This window comes from Notamacropus eugenii, chromosome 1 (genome assembly GCF_028372415.1).
Source record: "Notamacropus eugenii isolate mMacEug1 chromosome 1, mMacEug1.pri_v2, whole genome shotgun sequence".
Taxonomy (NCBI): Eukaryota; Metazoa; Chordata; class Mammalia; order Diprotodontia; family Macropodidae; genus Notamacropus; species Notamacropus eugenii.
Genome location: NC_092872.1, coordinates 173,040,686 through 173,067,323, shown reverse-complemented (window position 1 = coordinate 173,067,323; position 26,638 = coordinate 173,040,686). Strand labels below are relative to the sequence as shown.

Below are 26,638 nucleotides of genomic sequence, written 5' to 3'. Positions count from 1 at the left end.
ATTACACACTGAAGAAACCAAGTAAGAAAAATTACACTTCAAATAAATCAAGAAAATAATCAATAGTGTGACTACTATAGTAATGCTAATGGTACAGAAACCAAGTCCTATATCCAGACTCCAAATGATCAAATAAATTCTTTTGCCCTCTGAGACCTCAGGCCATATTAGCTATGTGACTGAAGGGGTAGAAATGTAAACTCTGTTCAGAAAGTACAGATAAGTCTCAACTACAAAAAAGTACTCTGTTAGGCAGGACACTTTAATTCAATTCAGCAAACATTTTTAAAGCACTTACTACGGCCAATGCTTTATCCTACATTCTGGAGGGACACAGAATTGTATCTAATTTGTAGAACAAAATCATTTCTCTGCATAACCTCCAAGAATGTGGCCTTTATCACAACTTATACCAGGTATCCCAGTAAATTCCAGCTGGTTGATCAAATCATTCCATCACAGAAAGAATTCCAAAAAAAAAAAAGAAAACGGAATGAAGTAAGTCTCAATTATGACTGGGGAAAAGAATTTTTTAATTCAATAATTGGAAGGAATTTGGGGTAGAAAGATGAATATCTAGACTATGTTACAATAAAATTTTCTAGATAAAAATAATTCAATTTAAAATAACAGACTGGAAAAATATTTGAATACATAAAGCAGATATAAATTTCACCTATGAAATGGATAAAGAATTGTTTAAAAGTCATAGTAGCAATTCAGTTATTAAAAGATAAATGATCAGAAAATAGTATAAGTAATCTTCAAAAAAGGAAATATAAATTCTCAATAATTACTTTTTTAAAATGCTCAACCTCAGTGATAAGCCAAGAGATTAAAATTTAAAACAACTTCCAGATACCACCTCACACCCATCAAACCAGCATAAATAAGTAAAAGCAATGAAACTCACTGCGGCGGGATTGTGGAGAAACAGGTACATTCATTCATTGCTGGTGGAATTTGCAAACTTGTAGAATCTTTTTGGAGAGGAATCTGGCAGTACGCAGTAAAAGTTACAAAAATAATCATACACCCTTTGACCCAATAATTCCATTGATGGTATAATACCCTGAAAGTGTTATCAAAAACAAAAACAAAAAAGAGATATCTGTTCAGACTGTCATAGCAGCATCATAAGTAATTGCAAAAAACTGGAAGCAAACTAAATATCCAACAATGAGGAAATGATCAAATAAATTGTGGTCCATTAATGACGTACTATAATGCAATTAAGACTAACAAATATAAGGAATACAAAGAATTCTGGAAATAACACAAACTAAAAAAGCAGAACTAGGGGAATGGAACATACACTAAGTTCACATGAAAAAAAGTACATGAGAACAAAAGGGTAAAGAATTCTGATGATAAAACTGAGGAAGTGACTGCAATGATAGTTTATGCATTAAAATTAATTTAAATACAAACAATTAAACATCTGTCATCGTGCTCAATGTTAAGTTTCTATCAAACATTCATCAAAATAAGTATAAAATCATAATACTTTAAAAATAATTTAGCCCTTCAAAAACCCCATAAAGAGAAGACACTCCACCATTTTACCTTAAGTGTTCCAACCTCCTATGTTCCTAACTTTTCTCAGGCTACTGCAATTACCTCATGACTCTCAAATTTTGGGGCAAAAGTGCATTTCATGTCTAAACTGATTAATGGGCTCTTGATAGACACATACTCTAGTACCAAAACCACAAAAGGGCACCTAAAATTCAAGGTCCCCCTGAGGATTCTAGAATTCTTCTCAGATAATTTATATAGTATTAACCAGCCTCAAGTCACTGCTGGTGTAATCTATTTTAATTTACTCCTCAAAAGCTTCATATACAATACATGAGAATCCTTCATGAGGAAGTGATCCTTCCTATAACATGGTCTACTCCAGGCTTCAAGGACTCCTTTATCATTCATTGATCAAACTTATTTAGTTTTCTCCAGCAGTTCTTATTAAGAATTCAGATTAGCTCCTACTAATGCTGACAACCACAGCAGCCTGCCAAGAGAAAACTTTTTTTTTCTTTCTCAAATTGATTTAGCCTCAGGAGTAGGGTGGAGAGAAGAGAATTTAGGACAAGGAAAGATGTGAAAGAACAGAGCAATCCATCAAGTATCACTTACTATAAAATGAGGACAAGCACAAAGCAATGTTATGAAACAGTTATGACTGCAATGGTTCCCCAAAACACTTTGCTTATCAAATGTAATCTATAAAAGCACTGCATTATTACTGGTTCCTAGGGGAAGCAGGACATATATAACATATGTATCAGTGTTCTAAAATTCTTTAAATCATCAGGCATTTATTTAGCTCTTATTGTGTGAAGAGAACTGTACCAGGAATTGGGAGGCAGGGACATACAAAAGAAATGAAAAACCAAATTCTTACCCTTAAAGATCTGAAAATACAAAGGTATACAACATGCATGCATAGAAAACATTTTAAGAACATTTGTAAAATAATGTGATTTTAAATGAACATTGTGCAGTTCAGGAAAAAGGATAAGTAGTATACTCCTTATTGAAAAAATCTGGCTTATAATAAAAAGGAAAGAATAAGAAGAGAGGGGTTAAACAGGGTCAGGTAAAAGTTCTCTTGATCTGTGGATTACCTCCCCCCCCAAAAAAGTAGCTTCCCTTCCCTAGTCTTTCTTTTCAAATAAAATCTAATTTAGGTTGGAACTGGAGAAAACACAGACCTGGCAAGGTCATGTTGTACACCATACAGTCATACTATTATCACTGACAAAGCCAGAGTTAGAATCTGCACCTTTTGATCTCTTGACTCCCCTGTTGCTGTTCCTTTCATCAAATCATAAGATGTTAATGATCTAATTGTAATAAAGACTATGTTTTGGTACATTTATCAACTATATAGAAGTGTGTACCAGCAACAGTAGAAGAAACAGTGTAGAATACTTAAAAGACACAGCTACCTTCTTTCAAGCACGCTGAAATATAAAGCAGTCAAATTACCAATGGTATCATTTTGCTTCATAATTTTCGAATCTCTAAGATTGCTACACCATATAAAGCAACCCCACTTGCCTGAGAAATTAGGCAGGTGCTGATTCTAGAGGCCTTGGGGCCAAAGACCCTTATTTATTACCAAAAAATTGACTAGGCATATCTATTGTTAATTTCATGGTATAATCAGATACTGAAAACCATAACCATACTGATATCTAATAATGGCAATAAACTAATAAATGACATTAACTTTAGTAGTTAAAATTTCCATAAGAAACAAGAGAAGAAGATCTTAGATTACATATCAAACACCAATCACCTTTGAGTGATATGGCTTTTAATACAAATCTAAGATTTATGGATATTGATTAACTACTCAAATAAAGTGCCTGCATCTAATAAAATGGTATGACTAATCACAGAACTGACTTTGTTTGTACTTTGATGATATGGAATTATCCATGGAGTGCTGTTGTGACTGAAGAAAACATTCCTCTAAAACATATTATGCTATTGAATGAAAATCTATATAAATCAAATTTCTCTCAGTAACATTATGTAGGCACTGTGGGGGTAGTAATGGCACTCAGTGCAGGATTTGGAGATAGGAAGGACTGGGTTCAAATTCTACCTCAGACACCAGCTGTGTGACCTTGTGCAAGTCAACTAATCTCTCTGTGCCTGAGTTTACTCATCTATTAAATAAAACGGTTATACCTGATGACCTCTGAGGTTCCTTGCAGTTCTAAATATATTATACTATGTTCATGGTATCATAGTACTATTCGAGTATTAAATACATTTGATGATGTCTAAGGTTCTTTGTCATTGATGATTCAGCATTAATTCAGTGAAGTTTTACTCAGTGCACGCTACTTTTTCGGCTGCTATGCTAAATATTCAGGGAGATACAAAGATAAAATTTTAAAGTCCTTAATCTCAAGGAGTTTTCAAAATAGTGAATAAGTAACACAGTACAAGGAGTGACGGACTTGAAGTCAGAAGAACTATGAGAGAAGGTAGAACCCAAAGTTTAAGATTCTTGTCTCAGCAACCTCATTTACGAGACTGATTCTCTAGCTCCTTCAGCTTATCTAGTTGTATGGCAAAACATAGTGGTCAGTCACCCCAATTTAGGATTATGAAGGGAGTAAGTATGGTGCTGTCACAATATGCAGCAGGAGGTAGGGGCCTAGACTTAGTCATCTGAATCAGGACTACACAAACAACTAGCTATAAGTGAGTGACATCCCCAATTTGGCACCCTCAACAAGGCCTAGAATGCTAAAGAGATAGGAGAGATCCTGGCCCTAGATTAATTCCTCAGTTCAAGACTACAATAGGGTATCTTAAGCAAGTGAGGAACACGATCTCACTTCCACTAACCCACCCTGAGAATGCAAGAAAAGAACTTAAACTAGAACTAGAAAAGGAACTATGTTCTGGGATTCCACACTCTGCCAGGTATATGAATCTATACCTTCGTGAATACTACCAAAACTAATGGAGAAGACAGGACTAAATCTCAAACAGGTCTGCTGATTACTCTACTTCAAATAAAGAGCTCATTGTGGCTGCTCGGAAACCTCTACTCCTACTCTTGATTATGCATTAAAGAACAGAAGTGACAGTAACTCTAGCCATTGAAAAACACCAGAAGCATCCAAGGAATAGTATGGAGAGGGTCCTTCACCAACTATTCCAAGTGTAGAGAAGAAAACTACCAATACAATGAAAGAAATATTATGGTTTGAGAACACCCTAAAATTCCAGAATAGCTTTGCAGTAACTAGCAGAACACCAGAAAATAAGAACTCCTAAGAGCACATAGAAGAAATGAAGAGTTGAAGCAAAAAATAAAAAATTAAATTAGTGATCTTAAGAAAAGTGTCAGGAGAATAAACAAGCTTAAAACAGAAAGTGAAAAACTTTATCCAAGTAATAGAAACCCTGATAAAAAGACCAACCCTGCGCTCTCCATCCATACAACTACCACCTAAATTCAGGTCCTTATCACCTCTCACCTAGATTATTCCAACAAGCTCCTATCTATTCTCCCAGCCTCCAGTCTCTCACTACCCTAATCCATCCTAAACAGATCTGGCCATATCACTCCCCTAACTCAAACCAACTCCAGAGACATAATCTCCTCTGTTTAACCTTTAAAACTACAGTGTGGCTCCAGCTCATCTTTCCAAGCTTAAGTGGACATTCCTTTTCATACCTGCCTGCCCTGTTTCTCACTCATAATACTCCATCTCCTCCCGGTGCCTTTGCACTGGCTGCCCTCCACATTACAGAGCTGCTTTCTTCTTTTAAGACACAGCTCAAGTACCATCTTCTGCATGAAGACTTCATGATCCTGAAAAGTGATAGTACCTTCCTTACCAAACTGTCTTGTATTCAACAATTTTATGTGTATAAACTTTATATTCATGCTGTACAGACATTTTATATGTACTCATCTCTCTCATTAGAATAAGCTCTTTCTAAGTAGAGATAGCTTTGCTCTTTGAACTTGTATCTCTAATACAATGACCATCACACAGCAGGCTCTTAAGCTGGCAGTGCAGTGGATAGCATGCTGGGCCTAGAATCAAGAGGACCTGAGTTCAAATTCAGTCTCAGATACTTAATAGCTGTATGACCCTTAGGCAAGTCACTTATCCTCAGTTTGCCTCAGTTTCTTCAACTGTAAAATGGGAATACTAATAACGTCTACTTTGCAAGGTTACTGGGAGAATTAAATGAGGTTTTTATAAAAAGCATTTAGCACAGTGCCTAGAACACAGTAGGCACTATACTGATGCCTATTCCTTTCCCCCTAAATACCTGATAGATTGTTGACTGAAAGTACAATTAGTATGTATATCAATACAATTCTAAAAACTCTTATTATAGAAATGGTAGAAAACAAATAATTTGAGAGTCACTGTTCCTGGTGGAACTATGCCAATGTAAAAATTATCACAGTACCTAAAGCAATATACAGATTCAGTACCATACCACAACTACCAACTACATAAAATAATAACAAAATTTATCAGGAGGGACACTAAGCTAATATTTGAAGAGAAATGATGACAAATATTAGGAATTAAAGTGATCGACCATTTTGGAGTATAGGGTTGCCTATACCAATTTGAATCAAAGTCCTAGTCCCTATTCTCTATCACAAATCACACACACACACACACACACACACACACACACACACATACACACACATATGAAAAACTAGAGAATGGAAGAAAGTACTTCATACAATTATGGCCAGAGGAAGAATACTTAACTAAACAAGGGATAGAAATAACAATAGAAGATAAAACAGAAAATTTCTATTGCATGAAACTGAAAAGCATCTGTGTCAGCAAAATCAATGCAACTTAGATTAAGCAAATTAAGAAAAAATATAATGCAGCAAATAGTTTTGATAAAGGCTAGTTAGCAAAATATACAGAGACTTGATATAAATATATAAAAACAAGGACCATTACCCTAAAATAAAAAGTTAAAAATATGAACAGGCAGTTCTCAACAAAAGAAATACAAGCTTATGAATAAATCAACAGAAGAATGTTCCAAATCACTATGATAAATACAAACTAAAACAGTACTGGGAATTTATTTCATACACATCAAATTTTCAAAAATTACAAAAGATGAAAATGGTATATGCTACAAGTATTATGGGAAGCCAGGCACACTAATGCACTGCTGAAAGAACCATAAACTGGTCCAAAGGAAAACAATTTGGAATTATATTATTTAGTGACTGAAAAAGTCACTAAATTTTACATACCCTACCCTTTAAATCAGCAACAAACTCCCAGGGAAGAATTTTCTACTAGTAAGGCATATATCTCCAAGGAGATCAAAGACAGTAGAAAAGGCCTAATATTTAGAATATTATCTTTTATAGTACCAATGAAAACGAAAAGGAATGACTGGACAAACCGTAATGTATGAATGTAATAGAATATTAATTACACCCAACAAATTGTTAACCTGAAGAATTCAGAGAAACTTGGGACTATCCATATGACTGATATAGAGTAAAACAAGCTGAAGAATTTGTAAAACAATAATGAAAGATTTTGGCACTTTGATCAATGCTGTGAACAACGTCTTAGATTTTAATGGTGAAACATACCTTGAACATTTCTGCAAAGGAGTAGTGGAAATAGGTAAAAATAAGGCATTCATTTTCAGACATGGGCAACATGTTGATGGGTTTTGCTTGACTGTGTTTATTGGTAGATATAGGAGAGAGCATACAGAATGGTTTTTATGAAAGAGGAAATAGGTAAGTCATTATGATTCTCAAGTAGGGAAGTAACATAATCAGATCTATAAATTAGGAAACTTAATCTGTTACTAGTATATGTAGGCTATACTGTAAGACAGATTTAGAAGACACCTGTAATTAATTGTCTAAGCAAGAAACATGAACTAGGGTGACGGTGCGGTTATAGAAAAGAGGGATCTGATGCAAAAATTTTAAAAATCATGGAAACTGCAGTGACATTTGGCATAAGGGGGGGGGTGGAATACCTTTGAGACCAGGTAACTAGGAAAATGATAATGCCAAGAGCAGGAATAAATATCAGAGGGAAGTCAGAGGAACAGGTTTTCAGAGATAACTAATGCTTACTTTTTTAGACACATAAATCTGAAACTCAGGGAAGAGCTAAGCATTAGATACAGATTTGGGAAATACTTGCAAATAGATGACAGTAGAATATGGGCACACTTTAGCAATAAGTGATGCTCACGTAAATAAGATGACATGATTACACAAATTTCAACGAATCACATGTATAAGTAATTTGAGTCAGTAGCAACAAGGAGGAGTTATCAATCAATCAATCTGCATTTAATAAGTGCCTACTATATAGTAGTCCTTATGCTATGCACTGGGGATAAGTGGCCTGTCCTAAAGGAGTTTATGACCTATAAAATATGCTAATGGATTTAAATATAAGCTATGATTATTAGTATTAAAACATATCGGTATAGAATATTTATTTGGAGAGTATTCTTCAAGATGTAAATAGTCATTTCCAAGAGAAACAAATATTGAAAGGCTAGAAAAAGTAACTGCCCCAAGAAGTTACTTGGTAGCTTCCCTTAATCTAATGGAAGACCATATTAAAAGTATTAAGCCTTAGTAAAAAGAACCTTTTCGCTGGTCAGTATGCTTACTCACTCTAAGGGGCAAACAGTGCAACCTATGTTTTAAAAAAGAAGTGTCTCATCCACTGGCTCAGTAAGGTAGCTAGATGTTACAATGAATAAAAACTGTAATAATGGGAATACCTCAGTTCAAATTCTGCCTGACATTAAGTAGCTATGTGACTGGTTGTGTCACTTAATCTCTAGGCCTTAGTTTCTTCATCAGTAAAATGGAATCTTAAGAGCCTACACATCACAGAGTTGTTTATGAGGATGAAATGAAATTATACATGTAAAGCAATTTGCTTTAAAGCATTAGTTATTACTATTCTAGACAGATCAAGAGAAGATAAAGGGAAACGAATTTCAAAATGCTGCCTATTTTTCAATACTGAGACACTGGGAATAGGTGCTTTAGGGGCTATCTAGAAAGGAGATATGGCTTCTGTCCTCAAGGAATTTATAATTTAGTTTGGAAGACACAGAATATCACGCACCAGGTTCAGATCACTAGAAGTCCAAACTGGATAGCGAGGAAGGCAAAGTTATCATTCTAAGGTATACATTAAAAACAAATGAGAAGAATAAAAAAGAAAAAACAGCCAAACACAATGCTATGACTCAAACAAGCGGCAGAATGCATTTGGGAACTTCACTTCTCTGCATCTCTCCCCACACTACAGCACAGATTTCTCCATCATGCCCCAGAAACCTCTTCAACTTTGAAGATGACTTCATACTTGGAATTCAGCTTGCAGCTCCTAATTCTGATTGGACAACTCATCCCAGAACATCTCTTTAAGAAAGGAACCCGGGCCAGACATCTTTCATGTCTCACCAGGCAGCAATCTGAACTTCTCCATTATGCTGTGTGCCAGGTACCTTCTAGCCCTACACTCCCTATCTTTTTAATTTCCTTGTCTGTGTTGTCTTCCCATTACAATGCAAGCTCTTCAGAGGCAGGAACTCTTTCCTTTTGCTTATATTTGTATTCTCAGAGTTTAGCACAGTGCTCAGCACTTAATAAATGCTTGATAAGCATTTGCTGATTAACTGACTGATAGCAACCAGAGAAATGATTACGAACCAGGAATCTATGAGGCTAAGGGGGGGCAAAACAGAAAAAAGGGGTATGGAAATTAGGCAATAGAAAGCAGGAACTCAAACTAAGGGCTACGAACACAAGCAGGGACAGTAGAAAACAATGGGTCAGGGATACAGATGACAAGACAAGGGGATGGGAGTCAAAGACCTAGCAAAGGATATTAGGCAACAAAGGTTTAGAAAAGAGAAAAGGTTCAGTAAAAACACAACATCAAAAGTAAAAAAAACTTGATACTTTACCAAAGTTTGTCTTAAAGAATCTCTATTTATTTCCTATTAAGAAAAAGAAGTAGCCAAAAAAAATGGATAGATTTGAGATCACAAGTGACAGTGCCCAGATGGAGTGGAGAGTAAAGGTTTAGAAATACAGAGTGGTTCCTAAGTATTTTTTTAAAATCTCTATCACTACCTCAGATGCTTTACTCTAATTTAAAATTCAATTTTATTTTCAGTTCCAAATTTTCTTCCTTTCTCCTTACCTGCTGATAAGGCAAGAAAAACAATGCCCATTACAAATTAAGTATAGTCATGTAAAACAAATTTCCACATTAGTCAAGTCCAAAAATACAAAAAAAAGAAAAGAACATATGCTTCAACCTGCACTCTGAGTTATATCTGTTCTCTCTCTGGAGGAGGATAGCATGCTTCATCATGAATCCTTGTGGTTGTTACTATCTCACCAAGTTCTCACCAGGGTGCAGTGGAGGCACAAGAGCAGAGAGAGATAACTGACACTCCTCACCTGCTGTTGTGAACAGAATGAGGGAGCAAGATTAGGGCTTCAAATTATTTCCCAGCAAGAGCTACTTAAACAGCAGGCTGGAGAAGTTTCTGAAGATATCAATGAGACAAAGTGTGTTGCTGTTCAGTCGTACCCTATTTAGAGTTTTCTTGGCAAAAATCCTAGAGTGGTTTGCTATTTCCTTCTCCAGCTCCTTTTGTAGATGAGGAAACTTAACTGAGGTCAACAGGGTGAAGTAATCTGCATAAAGTCACACAGCCAGAGAGTGTCTAAGGCCAGATTTGAATTCACAAAGATGAGTCTTCCTGACTGCAGGCCTGGTACTCCATCTATGGTACCAACCTAGTATATCTCCATATAACTAGTACAGGGTAAAAGTGGAATTTTCACAAAATTCACAAGTTGGCTTTTATTCTGCATCATACTATATTTCACTTTCTTAAATGTATTACAAAAATAGAAAAATGGTATAGCATAGAATAGCCTTCCCATTTTAGAGCAGTGGCTCAAAGATGCTGAATTTATTAAAGAATTTACAATGCTTTGCTGAAAAACAGTATATTCTAATTAAGGTAATCCTTCATTAATTTGCAATAAGCCTTCTCATGTCACATTTTTAGAACAGCATTTTACCTACATTTTAAGTCAGAATGATCAAAACGGATTTTTATTTAAAGTGTTTGGGATCCTCTGAATTGTGACTCAAGTCCAAAAATTCACCAAAGAAAAGAAAACTGAAAGTTAAGTAGATATGTATTTCTTCAACGATCATGGATTGAGTGTCTAATATGTAAAAATCACCTTTGTTAAGGCAATTTACCTTGGTAAAATTTACAAAATACTCAAAGTATAATTTATTCAATTCAGTCTAATGCTAAAGGGAAGAATATAATTTTGTTTTATGACTTTCTTCAAAATCAGATTTATTATGTTAATCAGGATTGTTTTCTGGACTTAGAACATTACCTCTTTTATACCCGATTTAAGCAGCAATATGTGCTTCCAAGATTTGTTTGCAATCATTTGTTTTCTCTCTTACTTTTTAGAGATGCAGTAAAATTCTTTAAAAACAAACTACAATTAACTCTCTTTTAGACCCACTCCAAGTCAAACAGCATTTTCTAATTCTAATTCACTTACGCTAAGACTATAGTCAACATAATTATCCTATGGCAATGAAAATTTGGCATTATCCACACCACCACCAAGAAGCTTTTATTCAGATCTATTACAGTTTTAATTGTACTAAATTACCCCATTTTATTCTTACAACACCCTTGAGAAGTGCTATTATTATCTCCATTTTATAGATGAGAAAACTAAAGGAAAAGCTACTGAGCTGCCCAAGGTCACACAGCTAGTATGCATCTGACATTGGATTTGAACTCAGGTCCTTCTGATTCCAAATCCAGTATTCCATCTTTTGTGCTACCTAGATGCCTCAAAACTAGGTCTCTACAACTATCTTGATGACAAGAAAGAATCGTCATTTTATAGCAATCTAACATCTGAGAAGCATCAACACAATGCTGTCTTATACCATTCCCCTACCCCCTCAAATAATAACTAACTCATTTAAATTTACTAGGTCATTTGTTTTTACCTTCCCTCCATTCACCCAAGGGAATATGTAGTCAAAAGCAAAAACCTAGGTTTAATGTCATAGAAAATACTGTTAATGTGGAAATAGAATTTTTAAAGCAAAGAATTCATCTGTATATTACCTACATATTTTAGATCATTGTGCAGTGATCCAAAGAAGTTACAGCAAAATGGACTTTACCTGCTTTGGGCAGCTAGCTGTCACAGTGGATAGCGAGCCAGGCCTGGAGTCAGAGACTCATCTTCTTGAGTTCAAATCTGGCCTCAGACACTTACTAGCCATGTGGTCCTGGGCAAGTTACTTAAACCTGTTGGCAGCCTCAGTTTCCTCATCTATAAAATGAGCTAGAGAGAGACATATGTCATGCCATTCCAATGTCTTTACCAAGAAAAACCCCAAATAGGATTCACAAAAAGTCAGCCATGATGAAACAACTGAACAAAAAGACTTTTATCTACTTTGGGATTATCTTGCATGCTACTTAGTATATACATTTTGGTTTCCTGGATCACAATCCCATTTCGGCTTCTGCTACACTCATTAGGACTAAAAATTTAAAGACAATAATCAGGAGAACTTTTGGATGGCAAAGTGGCAGCACTATAAACCATTTCAGAGTTCCTGCCCCATGTAGCAATGTGTAGCAAGTATTTATATGAAAAGGAAAGAATGCTTGGAGTGACCTCCTTCTTTCCTCTTTAGGGCTCCAAGTTTGTCCTTCTTTCTTATTTTTCTCTCAGGTTCCACTCTTTTGCACCCACTTTATGCTATGTTTTCTTACCATCACTCATTTCTTCCTCCTGATTCCAATACCTTTGGCTTTCCCTTCTCACCCTTCCAATTAGCATAAAACACCCATGGTAATCATTTGTGAAAAAAATTAATTTATAACAGGTGGCTAATGTAAGCACAGTAAAAACTCAGTCATTTGTAGCAAATGGGAGATTATTATGTAAAAAGTCTGATCACATAATTTTAAAGTAATATTACTTTTAAGTTTCTGCTATAATTATAACTACTTAGTTAGGTCTGTCTTCAGTAGATAATAATAAACTCTAACTATTGATTATATCAAAGGAACAGTTTAAGCATTGTTTACACTGATGCCATATTTTACTTATAAAGCAATATTTTAAAGTCTTCAAATACAGTCTGTTCATTACATCAGTAAATATTTACTTAATCAAGCCTACTTTCTTTCCAGGTATGATACAGGGCAAACATTACTCTAGCCTGTGTCCAATTACTACAAATTTTGAATTAAATCCAAATTCTGTAAGACACCAAGAGTCAGAAGAGACTGAAAATGTTCCACTGTTTCTGTATCTCTGCTGTGATATGTTGCTTTGAAGTACATAGAAAGGAAATCCAGCCTAAGTTATATGTAGCTGGAAAAGGGAAGAATATTTTAATAGGTAAGTAATGTAGTATTATTAAGACAATTGTTTTGACCTTGAGAACCCCCTGAAAGGATCTTGAGGACCTCCCTGAGCCCAAGGCCAGGACCACACTTCAAGCACTGCTTTACCATATAACCAGTTACAAAATTTCTACAATCATATCTCTAGGGTATATTTATTTAAATAATCAAAGACCTCAGGGAAGACTACATTCTTTTTTTGCAGAGAAAAAGAGTGGTAGCCTATGGTCTGGACTGAGAAATGCCTGGCCCTTTTAATCTCCATTCCTATGCTTCAGTTCTTGCCCTGGTCTGTTTATTTTCTTGTGCTTATTCTTCTGTGGTATTAATTTTTCTTTGGTAGTACACACAGTACATTATGTTTTCTAATTTAAATTATTTCAGAAAAAGAAAAACTCAATAAAGGTATATGACAACAATGCTGCATTTCATCTCAATGGAGAGTCTATCCATATCCATAATCTATCCACATAAAAATTAAATGATTTTACTACTGCTAAAATTTCAACAAAGTAGAGCTCCTTGACACATAGCACCAGGAACAACAGCAATGCTACATGCCCAAAGGTGCTTATATTTCAACTTCATATCCAGCCTAGCTCAACAATTACCCACTTCAATATTGCCTTTGTGCTATACTTGTTACTTCCATTTCCTCACCACATTCTTTTTAAAATTCCTACAATCTAATTTTTGTTTCCACCAAAACAGTCTCAAACACCATTTTCTGAGATCTTTAGATACTTCATTCCTTAAACTTGACTGATTCTCAGTATTAACTTTCTCTAATTCTGCAGGATTTCTTAATATTACCTGAGAAATCAATCACTAATTCACTGAAAACTCAAATTCATGTTGCTTTCAACAAGGCCCTGACTATTACCTGATAGTACAATCTTATGAAAGAGCGATAGGTTATCAATGTCGTATTTTTCTATTTTTCCCTATTTTTGGTGCCAAAAACCAGTTATAAAAGCTATGAGTGGAGTTACCTCAATTGAATGCCTTTCTCTCATTTTTAATCTTCTAATTTGCTGCTGATTTTGACCTTTACCCTAATAAGCTGACTGAATGAGGATCAATGGAAGGAGGATTTGGAAATGAGTCCTACACTAGAAATCGTCCGTCTCCTAGTTATTAAAATGCAACCAATTTCACTTTTGCTCAAATAAATCTGTGACCTCATTGATTTGGCTGTTCCCTCCAGAAATGCAGATTATAACCCATCTATACCTTTCCATCTTGTGTGACTCTTATTTAAGTCCTCATCTATGTTTGCCACAGGGGAACTGACCTACAGGGCTAGACATCTTCCTCATTTTCTCCTCATATTGTGACCAGTAGAGTACTCAGGCTGTTTACCTGCTACACTTCAATTCTGCACATGACTGGTTCCTCTTTTTTCCAGTCACACATTTCTTTTATACCAGTTGTTCTTCAAGTTCCTTGTACGTCATATTTTATAACTCACTCTCACCATGCATCTAATTCCCTTTATGCAATATTCATTTTAATTTTTTGGAGACCACAACAGTCATGACTGGAGGTCATAAAACACTGGTAGAATACTGGTATTAAAAAAAAAGTGGGACTTTGTTTCTGTGATCATTAAAGAAGCTTCGCAATTTTCCAAGGCAATCCATTCTACTTTTCTCTTCCTGTTTAATTCTGGTCCCAATGTATCCATTCATATGGTCTCTCGTCAACACTCTCTCTCTCTCTCTCTCTCTCTCTCTCTCTCCTTCTCTCTCTCTCTCTCTCTCCCCCCCCCCCCCCTTTTGGACTCTCCAATGGGTCTCCTCCAAGAAAGTGCTAAGCACTTCTGGTGAGCATATTTCTCCATTTATATTTCATCTGATATTTCTGCTCAGAGGGTTGTTGACAATATTAACTTTGTTGTTAGATGTTTCAGAAATGCTTGAATAATAACCCTGATATATGGATGAGAAACTTTGCCAGGGGAAAAACACCTTTGAAATGACTCTTTACCATACACTGCCCTACAAATCAAATGCTTTTAAAGGCAGGTAAGTGGCACAGTGTGTAGACTGCTGAATCTAGCAGACCTAAGTTCAAATCTAGATTCAGAAAGTTAGCTGGTTATGTGGCCTCAAATCACTTAACCTCTACCTCAGTTTCCTCATAGTAAGATAGGGATAAAAATAACACCTTCCTCCAAGGGTTGCTATGAGGACAAAATGAGATAATATTTGTAAAATACTTTGCAAACCTTTTGTGCTAAATAAATGCTAGCTATTATTATATCACATTCTCTACAGTCAATGATGTGATGGCAAAAATGTAGTCTACCAGTGAAGACTTCCTACTACTTCCTACTAATACTCTCAGTGCATATGCACAGAATTCTCATACATATTTCATATAGATGGGAAAGTGAGCCCATAGGTTGGTAATCTCAGTTATCCTTTTTGGGTATTGGGTAAAGTTTGAGTTTTTGTCCACACTTTGGGTATTTTCTCCCTTCAAATATCTTTGTGAATCAATCACATAATAAGACAATAATTGTGTCACCTCTGGTTTTAACTTTTGCATGCACATTTGACCTAATTCAGCTTTTTTTCCTATCTTTTTTTCTGCTTAGAACAGGGCTTCTCAACCTAAGGTCCACGAACTTAAAAAAAATTTTATAACTTTATTTTAAAGAACTGGTTTGCTTTATAACCCTCTGTACTTTATACATTTAGAAATATTCTAAGAGAATCCCAGGCTTCACTGCACTGCCAAAGGGGTCTACCATGATGCAAAAACAGGCTAAGAACTTCTACTTTAAAGCCATTTCTATTTCCACTATAAGCAGATACAGCATCCAAAAGCAGTGCCTATACAGCCTATCTTTGGTGACAAAAAAAAAAATTGGAATGAAAATCTTTGGTATATTTATCAATTCAGGAATGGCTAAACAAATGACATATACATATAACAGAATATCATTTGTTCTGTAAGAAATGAGGAAAGGGGACAGATTCAGAGAAACTCAGGAATACTTGTATAAATGGATACAGAGGGAAATGAACAGAACCAGGAAAACAATTTATAAATGACAAATGTAATGTAAAGGAAAACAATTCTGAAAAAGCCTTAAGAATGCTGATCAATGTATTAACCAATCTTTGGAAATATGCAAATAAAATGACTAAAATATTCAAATCTTTTGACCCAGAGATTCTATAGCTAGGCATAGTTGTAGAAAAGTCACTGAAAAGAAGAAAATCTTCTTTCCACATATAATGAAATATTTAGCAGCACTTTCTGTGATTGACAAGAACTAGAAACAACGTAGATGTACACTGATTAAGGAACGGTCAGAGAAACTGTGATACGTGAATGTAATAGCATACTATTACGCTGTAAAAAGTGATGAATATGATGAATACAAAGAAATATTCTTAGGCTTACAAAAATTATGCAGAATGAAGAGCAAAGAAAACAATATACACAATGAGTACAGCAACGTAAAGCTAAAGAACTATCACAAAACAACCAAAACTCAGTGCAAAATTAGAACGTAACAAGCATGGCCCAAGAAAGAGATGAGAAGACACTTTCACCTCACTCCTCTGCAGAAATGGAAGGTTCACAGGTGGGAAACATTGTATATGCTTTCAACCTTTTTTAATATATTGATCAGTTTTGCTGTTTTTTTCTCTAAAAAATATTTTTGGTAACATGAGATGTTTCCTTTGGAGGTGGGAAGGAGGATAATATAAGAAACTTTGGTGATATAAAAGCAAAATTTTGTTTCAAATGGTAAGTCTAACTCCAGAAGGCCAATGACAATACACTTCCCAGCTTCTTCAAAGAGACTATGGCCCAGAGATGCAGAATGAGATGCACGTTGTTTCTTTTTCTTTCTTTTTTGAGATACATATTTTCAAACACATATAATGTATGGATTTCTTTTGACTACACTTACTTGTTATTAGAGAGCTTTTATGAGGGAAAAGTGTGAGTAGGGTAACAACGAATTAAGAAAATAAAAGAGTTAAGATCACAGGAGGGCCCAGAGAAGGGCCAAGCTGATAGCATGCACAGAACTACACAGCACACATATGTGGTTTCATGTGTAACCCTCTTTTCTCATTGGTTCTGCTAAAATATTAATGTTTGCTGAATAACAAAAAGGCAATCAAACAAATAGAGGTCATCATGGAGTCACATGAACAAAAGAACTGAGCAAATCTATTCCATTTTTCTTGCTTATTGTTCTCCTTCCATTTTCATTCCTCAAAGTCCTCAGGATGATTATACTTCAACAGGACAATTTTGCATAGCTGGGTCTCTCCAGTTTTCTTTTAAGAGTTTTTTTTTTTAACCCTCCCACTGCTTTTCTTTTATGAGGTAAAACTTCTCAATTGTACATCATCCTCGGTCTTAAGATTTTACAGATGAGTTTATAATTCAAATTGTGCTACCATTAGTCATCATCTCCCTCTGGTTGACAAGTATGCCCAAGTATTCGTAGGCTGACATGCTTTTTAAGTCACTTTTAGTTGCCATGTTTTGGCAACTGATATTTAGATTATGAATTTCAATATGAAATGATCATTACTTATGTATGTGTCATTTCCCTACCCATTAAATATTTTTCTTTACTACTAATAACTTGCTTGAATAAGTCAGAATTGAGTTGCTTCAAATATATATTATGGATCTTTTTCTCATTTTTATTCTTTTACAGGCTTTACATTAATTTTGATCTTTAATAAGTCAGTGATCTGAGTTACTTCTCTGTTGAAATGACAACTTCATTCCTTGTCACATTATTCAGTGCTCATCAGACATACTGGCTACCAATTCTTTTATTGAAAAAATTATTCATGATATATAGTGTAGCACAGAGCCTAGCCTATAGGAGACACTTAATATATGCTAACTGAATGATAAAAGAGGAAGGTTTCCACAAGTACAAATTTTTGGCCCCTCCTCTTTCTTTTCCCTAATTGATATTTTCCTGTTCATCCTACCCATTCCTACCTTAATACCAAGTCACAAGATAGCAAAATACACACGAGTTTAATTTAGGAGGTCTTACCAAGTTCTTTGCAAAATTTCTTTACCTAAAACAGAGGTTGCTATATAAGCTGCAAATATTTCCATGTGATCTTTTTGAAATTACTTATAAGAACAATAAAAAAATAACCAAATCTCCAACTATGCCAGTTCCTTTTTTTCTTTCCAAAAGTGCCTTTGAGTCATTCTGCCGGAAGCTAAGAACTGTCAAGACTGATGCATTTAGTTCTTCTATTCATGTCCATTTGTTGACTGCTGGAAATTTTTTTGAGGGGGCAGGAGTCTTCAATTGTTTCTAGTCATAATTGACTCTCCATGACCACATTTTGGGGTTTTATTGGCAAAGATACTAGAATGGCTTACCATTTCCTCCTCTAGCTCATTTTACAGATGAGGAAAATGAAGTGTCTGAGCTAGATTTGAATTCAGAAATATGAGTCTTCCTGAGTCAGGCCCAGCATTTTATCTACCATGCCACCGAGCTGCTCCAAAAAGAAAAAAAAAAAAAAGGAAGTAGACCAGTTAAGTAGGTAGCAAGAGTAAATGTTACCTAATGAATAGCCTTTATGCTCCATTAGTATCCACATAAAGAAATATTAAGAAAAGTTCCTAACACAGTGGATGGATCCTCTACTGAGGATTTACAAAATAAACAGAACACAGGCTGCACAGTATGAAAAGATTGTTTATGGCCTACACAACTGTGAGGGACTACACACACTGATGATAACACAGATCCACAAAAGTAAGTATATGTAATTTAGAGCAAAACTTAAATACAAATATCTTATTGTTCTTATTCATTATTAACTATTATGATTCCAAACACTCTGCTGCTTCTCCCTATAAAGCTTTAAAAAGAAAATACACAACTCTTCTCATCTTTATAGTACAGCAGATAAAACTGGGTTCTAGCCATAGTATCTATCTCATATGTATGACCTTGGACAAGTAAATATTAGGAAACAAGTAACATAGATAATCATGTTAAAAATGAAAACCATAGGTAGATGCAGAAAATGAAAGGACCTTTGACAAATACAACCATTATTTATGCTAAAAATCTTGTAAGGGCTAGGCACAGAATAGTCATTTTACATATAAAAAAATAAATATTCAAACCAAAAGATAACATTATTTGCTAACAGTTTTCTCATTAATTACAAAGAAATAGCAAAGATGTTCTCTTCTTCCACGCTATCATCAGACAGCTCTAGAATTGCTAGCCATATCAAGATAACAAGAGAAATAAATTAAAGGCATAAATGTTGGCAATGAGAGAAATATCCTTATCTAAAGTACAGTAATATATTTTTACTAATATATAATACTATATATATATATATATATATATATATATAAAATACTAGTATCATACAACATATAACAGATTCAAAGTTGGAAGGGATTCTAGAGGTCACCAAATCCAAACCCCTCATTTCACTGACGAGGAAAATGAGACTGTAATGTGTTGAGTAACTAGCCTAGGGTCACATATCTAGTAAATGACTGAGGCAGGATTTCAACCCGCAATTCCAAGTCCAGTGTTTTAACTATTATACTACACTAATGTTTTCCTTTCAAATTGCCAGAGAATCAGCAAAGAAACTAAACAACACAATAGCTTCAGAATAATATCAGAATAAAGCCAAAAAATTATGCACCTTTCTCTAGAGCAATACAAATGCTAGGAGAAAATAAAGGAATGAGAAATAATATTCAAAATAATTATAAAATACATAAAATATCTAAGCCAATCCACCACTCAAGACTTACATTAATATAATGCCAAGACGCTTCACAGAAATGAAGGAAGACAGAAAATTTCAGGAACAATCACAACTCATGGCTAGGTAATGCTAATACAATAAAAATGATAGTGCCAAAATTAATTTATACTGCTAAATTATTGCAGCAGCCTACTAATGGGCCACCCTGCTTCAAGTATCACTGCTCTAGCCCATCCTACACCCTGTAGCCAAAATAATTCTCTGTGTGTAGAGTAAGTGTGTAGATTTGACCATTATCACTCCTCTTCTCAATCAAATCCAATCAAATCTATTGCCTCAAGGTAAAAACATAAAATCCCTCCTTTAGCTTTTAAAGCCCTAAGAAACAAGGCCCCAACTTGTCTTTCCAGTCCCACTGGACATTATTCCCCCACCTGCTTCTCCCACCTAGCCAAAGTGCCTTTCTCAAGTGACAATTATCTGTACTTTTGCATTGGCAATTACCTGTGCCAAGAATGTATTCCCTCCCCATCTTTGCCTGAGATAGCCTCTCTTCTTTAAAAGTGCAAATTAGACACTCTCATGTACATGAAGCCTTCTCTGATCCCCTGGCTAGGGCCCTCCCTCCCAAACTACCTTGAACTTAACTACTTTGTATGTATGTGTACTCGTTAATTTTATGCTGTATATATTTTATTATGCTGGGTATATCTTATACATATTTATTATCTGCCCCATTTGAATGTAAGCTCACGGCAAGTAGAAATGATGACATTATTTATATTTAACATCACTAATACCTAGTATGGTGTCTGACACAAAGCAGATGCTTAATAAATACTTGTTGAATAGCTGATACTTCATAAAACTGGGCAATATAATAAAAATACATTCAGAAAAACAAATAGTCTAAAAGCTCAAGGGAAAATAATTATGTGGGGGGAAGGGGGAAGATGGGATAGTAAATCTACATTTTATACTATAAAGTAGTAATTATCACCACCGTATGGGATACAGCTACCCTTACTCAAATTAAACTCAAAGGTTTCTCAAGGTAGAAGGTAAAAAGGAATTCATTACAATCTCATGAAAAGGGGCACTTCCCATGGGACCATAGGTGGTGTCCACAAGGGAGTTCACTTGAGCAAGGTGGAGTACAACATTATATAGTCCTTAACACAGAAGCCCACTAGCCTCTCTTCCCATTGTCTGGGAATCCAGGAGTACAGTCTAAGTGCAGGAATCTACCCCAAAGACAAAGAACACGGAAAGGATCGTTGCTCACCAATGAGGGTTTTTGTTACCAAATATGGAACTTTAAAGTAAGAGTGCTGAGGTAGCATAACGGTTGGTGAAGTGGAAAGTGAAGGGGAAAAGGTACACCAGGTCGCTCACAGGAACTTTGGTGATTTTCCTCCATCCTGGAGCATCTATTTGCCTAAGGCAGATACTTAGTTATCTTAGTTTTGGCAGGAAGGGTGGGAGTTCGGGAGGAATTCATGCCTGAGGGGTCTTCACTTAACCTGATTTCACTCACCACTATTTGGAATTGGTTTAAAAAAAAGAAACATAAATCAATGGAATATTTAAGATTAGCAAGAATCAGAAACTATCATCAAACTGAAGAGCTCCATGTTGGACAGATCCAAGAACAATCTACTTGGGAAAGGGCTCTCTATTCAGCAAGAACTGCTAGGATAACACGAAAGCAGTTTGGTAAAAAATAAGTTTACTATATGTTCCAAATGTATACTAAAATATAAAAGGTGACATCATTAAAAGATACAGAAAAATGGTTAGTTATCTTTCACAACTATGGGTAAGAGAATTCTTATTAAACAAGATATAGAGAAATCACAAAAGATAAAATATGGATAATTTTAATTATTTGAATAATCATTCAATTAAAACTTCTAGTCATTCAAGTTTATACTTTCTCTAACCTTGCGCCCATATCAATTTGGATGCCAAGTCCCTTTTATTCTACCTCCCAATCCCACTAGAATCTCTCTCTCCACTCACTGTGAAGAGATGCTCATGAGTATTATGACAGTCTCTTAATTGATCTTTCTGCTTGCAGTCTCTCCCCTTTCTAATCTATCTTCTATACATGTGCAAAGTTGATGTTCCTAAAACTTAAGTCTGACCACATCACCTCTCTAGCCCCACAAAATACTCAGTGGCCCCTAGGATAAAGCAGACTTCTTAGTCTGGCATTTCAAGTCTTCCATAGTCTAATTTACCACTTACTTCTCCAAACTAGCATCATGTAACTCTTCCCCTTCACATACTCTTCATTCCAACAAAATACAAACTATTCTACAAACTCAACATTACATCTCTCATTTCTGTTTCTCCATACAAGCTCTCCTAAAAACCTTGGCATACATTCTCTTTTCACTTCTCCATCTTAGGATCTCTGGCTTCCTACAAGTCTTACTTTAAGCAATACCTCCTGCATGAAGTCCTTCCTTATCCTTATCCTGTTTAATGTTCTCTCCTCATTCAAATCATTTTATATGTACTCATCAATATATGGGTTGTACTACCCCACTAGAAGGTAAGAACTCCTGGAAGGCAAGGGATTTCCTTTTTTGTCTTTCTAGCTCCATTATCATCTACAGTAGAAGTTTAATAAAAATTTATTGAGTTAAATTTCATCACCTGGAGACTGAACTAGATTAACTCTAAAGGCCTTTCCGGTTTTAAAATTCTTTATCTTTAGAGGATTTCAGGACAATAATTCCTCAAGTTTTTACATAATATTTTGGAAATAAAGGCCCCTTGAGGCCCCCCAAAAAAATGTGTCTCTTTTATCACCTCCTAATTCTAATAAAGGTCTTAGGTTTTCTTCTATGTAACAAGGCTGAGCTCTGACAAACTCCTAAATTCATGTATCTTTGCTTTTTCTTCAGGTAAAGAAACAGCAAAGTCACATACCACTTGTCCTTTTCCCATACAAAAGGAATCCCCTAGTCTCTTAAACTTAGTGCTTTACCATTTTAAGCTATTTAAAATTGGTTTTTAATGATTAATTATACTCATTAAAGATTTCCCTTAGTTTTGGCAAGTTATAGAATCAGGCTTTGGATATGAAGTGATGCCAGCTTTAAAAAGAGATAATGTCCCTTTTCCAAGAACGTATTTTAGAAACATTTCAAATATTGTAACTCACACAAATCATCTTGTCCTATAAGATTGTCAATGTTTTTTCATAAATCTACAGTAAGACCACTCTATTTGCTAAAAACTCGTCTGTTTCTTTAGTATTTCATGGATACCAATGTAATACACGAGGCATCCATCTGTGATCCCTCACTAGAAACGCACCATCACACATCTCCTTTTCCATAGACATCCATGATGCCTTTTCTGTCAAAGACTGTCTTTTAAAAGAGATACAAATGTTTCTTCCCCTCATGCTGTAGATCAATTTTACTAAAAACTGCTTTCATCTTCTCACTCAAAAACTAGTGATAGTAGCTCCCTATTTCTGTTTTCTTACTGCCTTTAGCCCTCTTCTTTCTGATTGGGATCATTTGCAGTTTTATCGAATCTCACATTTCCTTCAGAGTCTCTGTGGCTGAGGAATCAATTCTGACTTTTAGGAATCTGCAATCCTCTAGTCCAGCACATGCCCCATATTACCTTTCCTCCCAAAGTGTTTTTGTTGTTGTTGTTGTTTTTCAATCATGTTGGGAGCAAAATCAAGAAAATCCAATAAAGATTGAGATCACTGAGCAGAATGAACAGGATAACTGAAAATGAAAAGAAGGCAAAAGCTAAGAGGAATAAATAAAATGCCCAGACCGTATTACTCAGGAGAACCTACTGGTAAGCATATACTCCCAATGAAGTTAAAGACAGAAAGGTCCTATTTTCACCAACAAGAATTGGAAACAAAGTAAATGCCCACAGATTATGGGGTTGGCTAAATAAATTATGGTATATGAATGTAATAACCAATGAAAACCAATATTAAAAATCAGAATCATGGGAAAACAAATGAATTAATGCAAAGTAAATTAAGCAGAATCAGGAAAACAACATGCATGACTGCAAAAAATAAACAGAAACAGCTGAATAAAATTTAACACTATCTAATTAGAACAACCAAGTTCTCCACAGAAGAATTAGGTGAGGGACCTTTGGAGGTAGAAAATGGCCTCAAATGACAAATCAATGTAGTGGCTGGTTTTATTGAACTGTGTTTTTCCCCCGTCTTCTTCAATCTTTGTACAAACGGTGGCTTTCTGTGAAGAGGAATGATATATAAGAAAACAAACTTGCAGTAACAAAAAAGGACATGACAAACAACAACATAAAAAAAAACAGTTATTCTATGAGAATGAGTATACAAATAATCCCTAATGCTAAATTATACTGGATGTCCCCAAAGTCTTAGTGCAGTTGCATAAAGACAAATGAAACAGCCTCTTCCCTCAAAAAGCTTACATTTTATCTATTATGTATACAAGAGCATATGTAAAATATATACATAGTAACTTTGAGAGGGAGATGCTCTAGCTACAGAGGGGTTCAGGTGAAGACTCATAAAGGAGGTATTGTTTGAGCTAAAATTTGAACGCAAGTAGGGATTTTAAGGGCCAGAGGTGAGGAGGAAATGTACTGACAACTAAAAAGGATCTCAACAGGTAGGTTGGAGGCAAGTTGTAAAGAATTTTAAATGCTAAATAAAGGAGTTTGTATTTAATTCTGGAAGTAATAGGCAGTAGACATGATCAAAATTATGCTTTAGTAACATAACAGCATTTATATAGCACTTTAAAGTTTGTAAAGCACTTTATCTAACTCATTTGATCCTCACAAAAACAACCTTGTGAGGTAGATATTATGATCATCCCCATTTCACAGTTGAAGAGACTCAGACATAAGAGAGGATGTGACTTGCTCCAGTTCACACAAAGCAAATGTCTTCAGGCAAGATTCAAATTGAGGTCTTCCTAACTCCAAGTCCCACACTATCCACTATCACCTAGCTGCTAAAACAGGTATGTGAAACATGGTTTGGAGAAGGTAAGAGACTTTAGGCAAGCAGACAAATTAAAAGGCTACTTACTGCAGTGGTTCAGGCAAACTACTGAGTACGGCTACATCAAGAACATTACATATAATATCAGACGAATTTTATCTCTGGCGGGATTATTAACCTGACAGTTTAGGGGGAATACTGCAGAAACAGCATACTTTTTAGCAAAGCTTTCGAAAAGTCTCTCATGTTAAACTTGTGGACAAGATACAGGTACATAGACTAGATGACAGTACGATCAAGTGGGTTCAGAAGATCTGTTCTTAGCTTTATTTTGTTCAATATTTTGTATGAAAGACTTGGATGAAGCAATAAATAGCATGCTAAGCAAATACGTAGATGGCCCAAAGCTGGAAGAGATATAACACACTGGATGACAAAACTAGAATCCTAAAAGACTTTGACAGTCTGAGATGTGATAGGTATCTTAGAGTACATGAAAGGCTGTCACGTGGAAGAAATGTTTGACTTGTTCTGCTTGGTTCTGGTGGGCTGAAAAAAGAGCAAAGTAATAAGTTAGAAAGAGACATGAGACCAATATAAGGGAAAATTTCTTTCCAATGAAAATTTTTCAAAAGTGGAATGAGCTGCCACAGGAGGTAAGGGGTTCCTCCTCAGTGAAGGTCTTCAAGGAGCTGAGGCCCAGAAAGCTGACGTTATTTGTCCAAGATCATATACGCAAAGCCAAATCTAGGAATTCTTTCACCTGGGGCAAATTCAGTTGGAAATGGAAATGGGAGATGGGAATGAAAGGTGGAATGCAGATGTCAGCCTAACAGCAAATGCAGCTAGCTATCTGGAAAGGAGTAGTCCATTACCAGAGTCTAATTCATGTCCACATGAGGGTGGTGGGGAAGACAGGTACTAGAAAAGCAACACAGCGACAGAACCTGGGAATGAAGGCCTAGAAGCAACCACACTGCGCTGCAGCAATGGACAACACAGATTATAACACAAAATGCAGGAATGTCAGTGACAGCAAGTAGGTCAAATACACCCACCTCAAGGGAAAGCCCCTACTCTTCCACACTACTCAGAGTTATGTAGCTAACTAGCAACTTCTAGAACTTAGTTCTTCAAGTTCCTACTTTCTACTCTCAAGAGTGAGAAAACTCTTCACAGTACAAACTATATAAAGATGAAATTTGGTTTAAATTATAAATACACAACCTCCCATTATTAACAACATGCTTTTTAACACATTCAACAGTCTATTCCAGACTATCCCTGTTTTTTCTAGCTTTATGAGAATGATTCTTTTCTAACTCTACCCTTGATATCATTATTACTTCTTCCAAGTCTATGAGGCATTGAGGATATAAATAGAAAAAAATGAAACTATTTCTCTTTTCAAGCTTACATTCTGAAGAGACAAGCATATATATATGTACATATATACACACATATGTATAAACGTCTCTAGATCCCTAGATATACAGGGTCCTTTTCTCTTTTTACATTTTTAATATCTTTTATTTTTAATTTCCATTTCCAAATCTTTCCCTATCCCTTACCCAGAGAGACATCAAGAACAAAGAATAGAAATCGCAGTTTATAGCAAAACTGAACAACTCACCAACAAAGTGTGACAGTATATGAAATATTCCACACCCATAGTTTCCCACCTTTTCAAAAGGGACATCATTTTCTTATCATTTTTTCCAAAAAGGTCTTTTTCAATTCAATTCCAAGTGTTTATTAACACTTATTCATTTGAAAAAAGTTTCTTGTGGAAGTAATTACAGATTCATAGACTGTTATAGCCTGAAGGGACCACACACAGTCCTATTTAGTTCAT

At 35.3% G+C, this 26,638-nt stretch overlaps 1 protein-coding gene across 2 annotated transcripts in view; it reads right to left on the bottom strand.

The window, feature by feature from the left end:
• ABHD17C (abhydrolase domain containing 17C, depalmitoylase) overlaps positions 1-26,638 on the bottom strand; it is a 70,556-nt gene that overhangs the window by 20,095 nt on the left and 23,823 nt on the right. The window contains exon 2 of one of the 2 annotated variants that reach the window (XM_072619202.1): positions 914-1,072. The exons of the other annotated variant lie outside the window; for it this stretch is intronic. Coding sequence (XP_072475303.1) covers positions 914-1,072 — 159 coding nt within the window. The remainder of the gene's footprint in view (positions 1-913; positions 1,073-26,638) is intronic. 2 annotated transcript variants of the gene reach the window in all.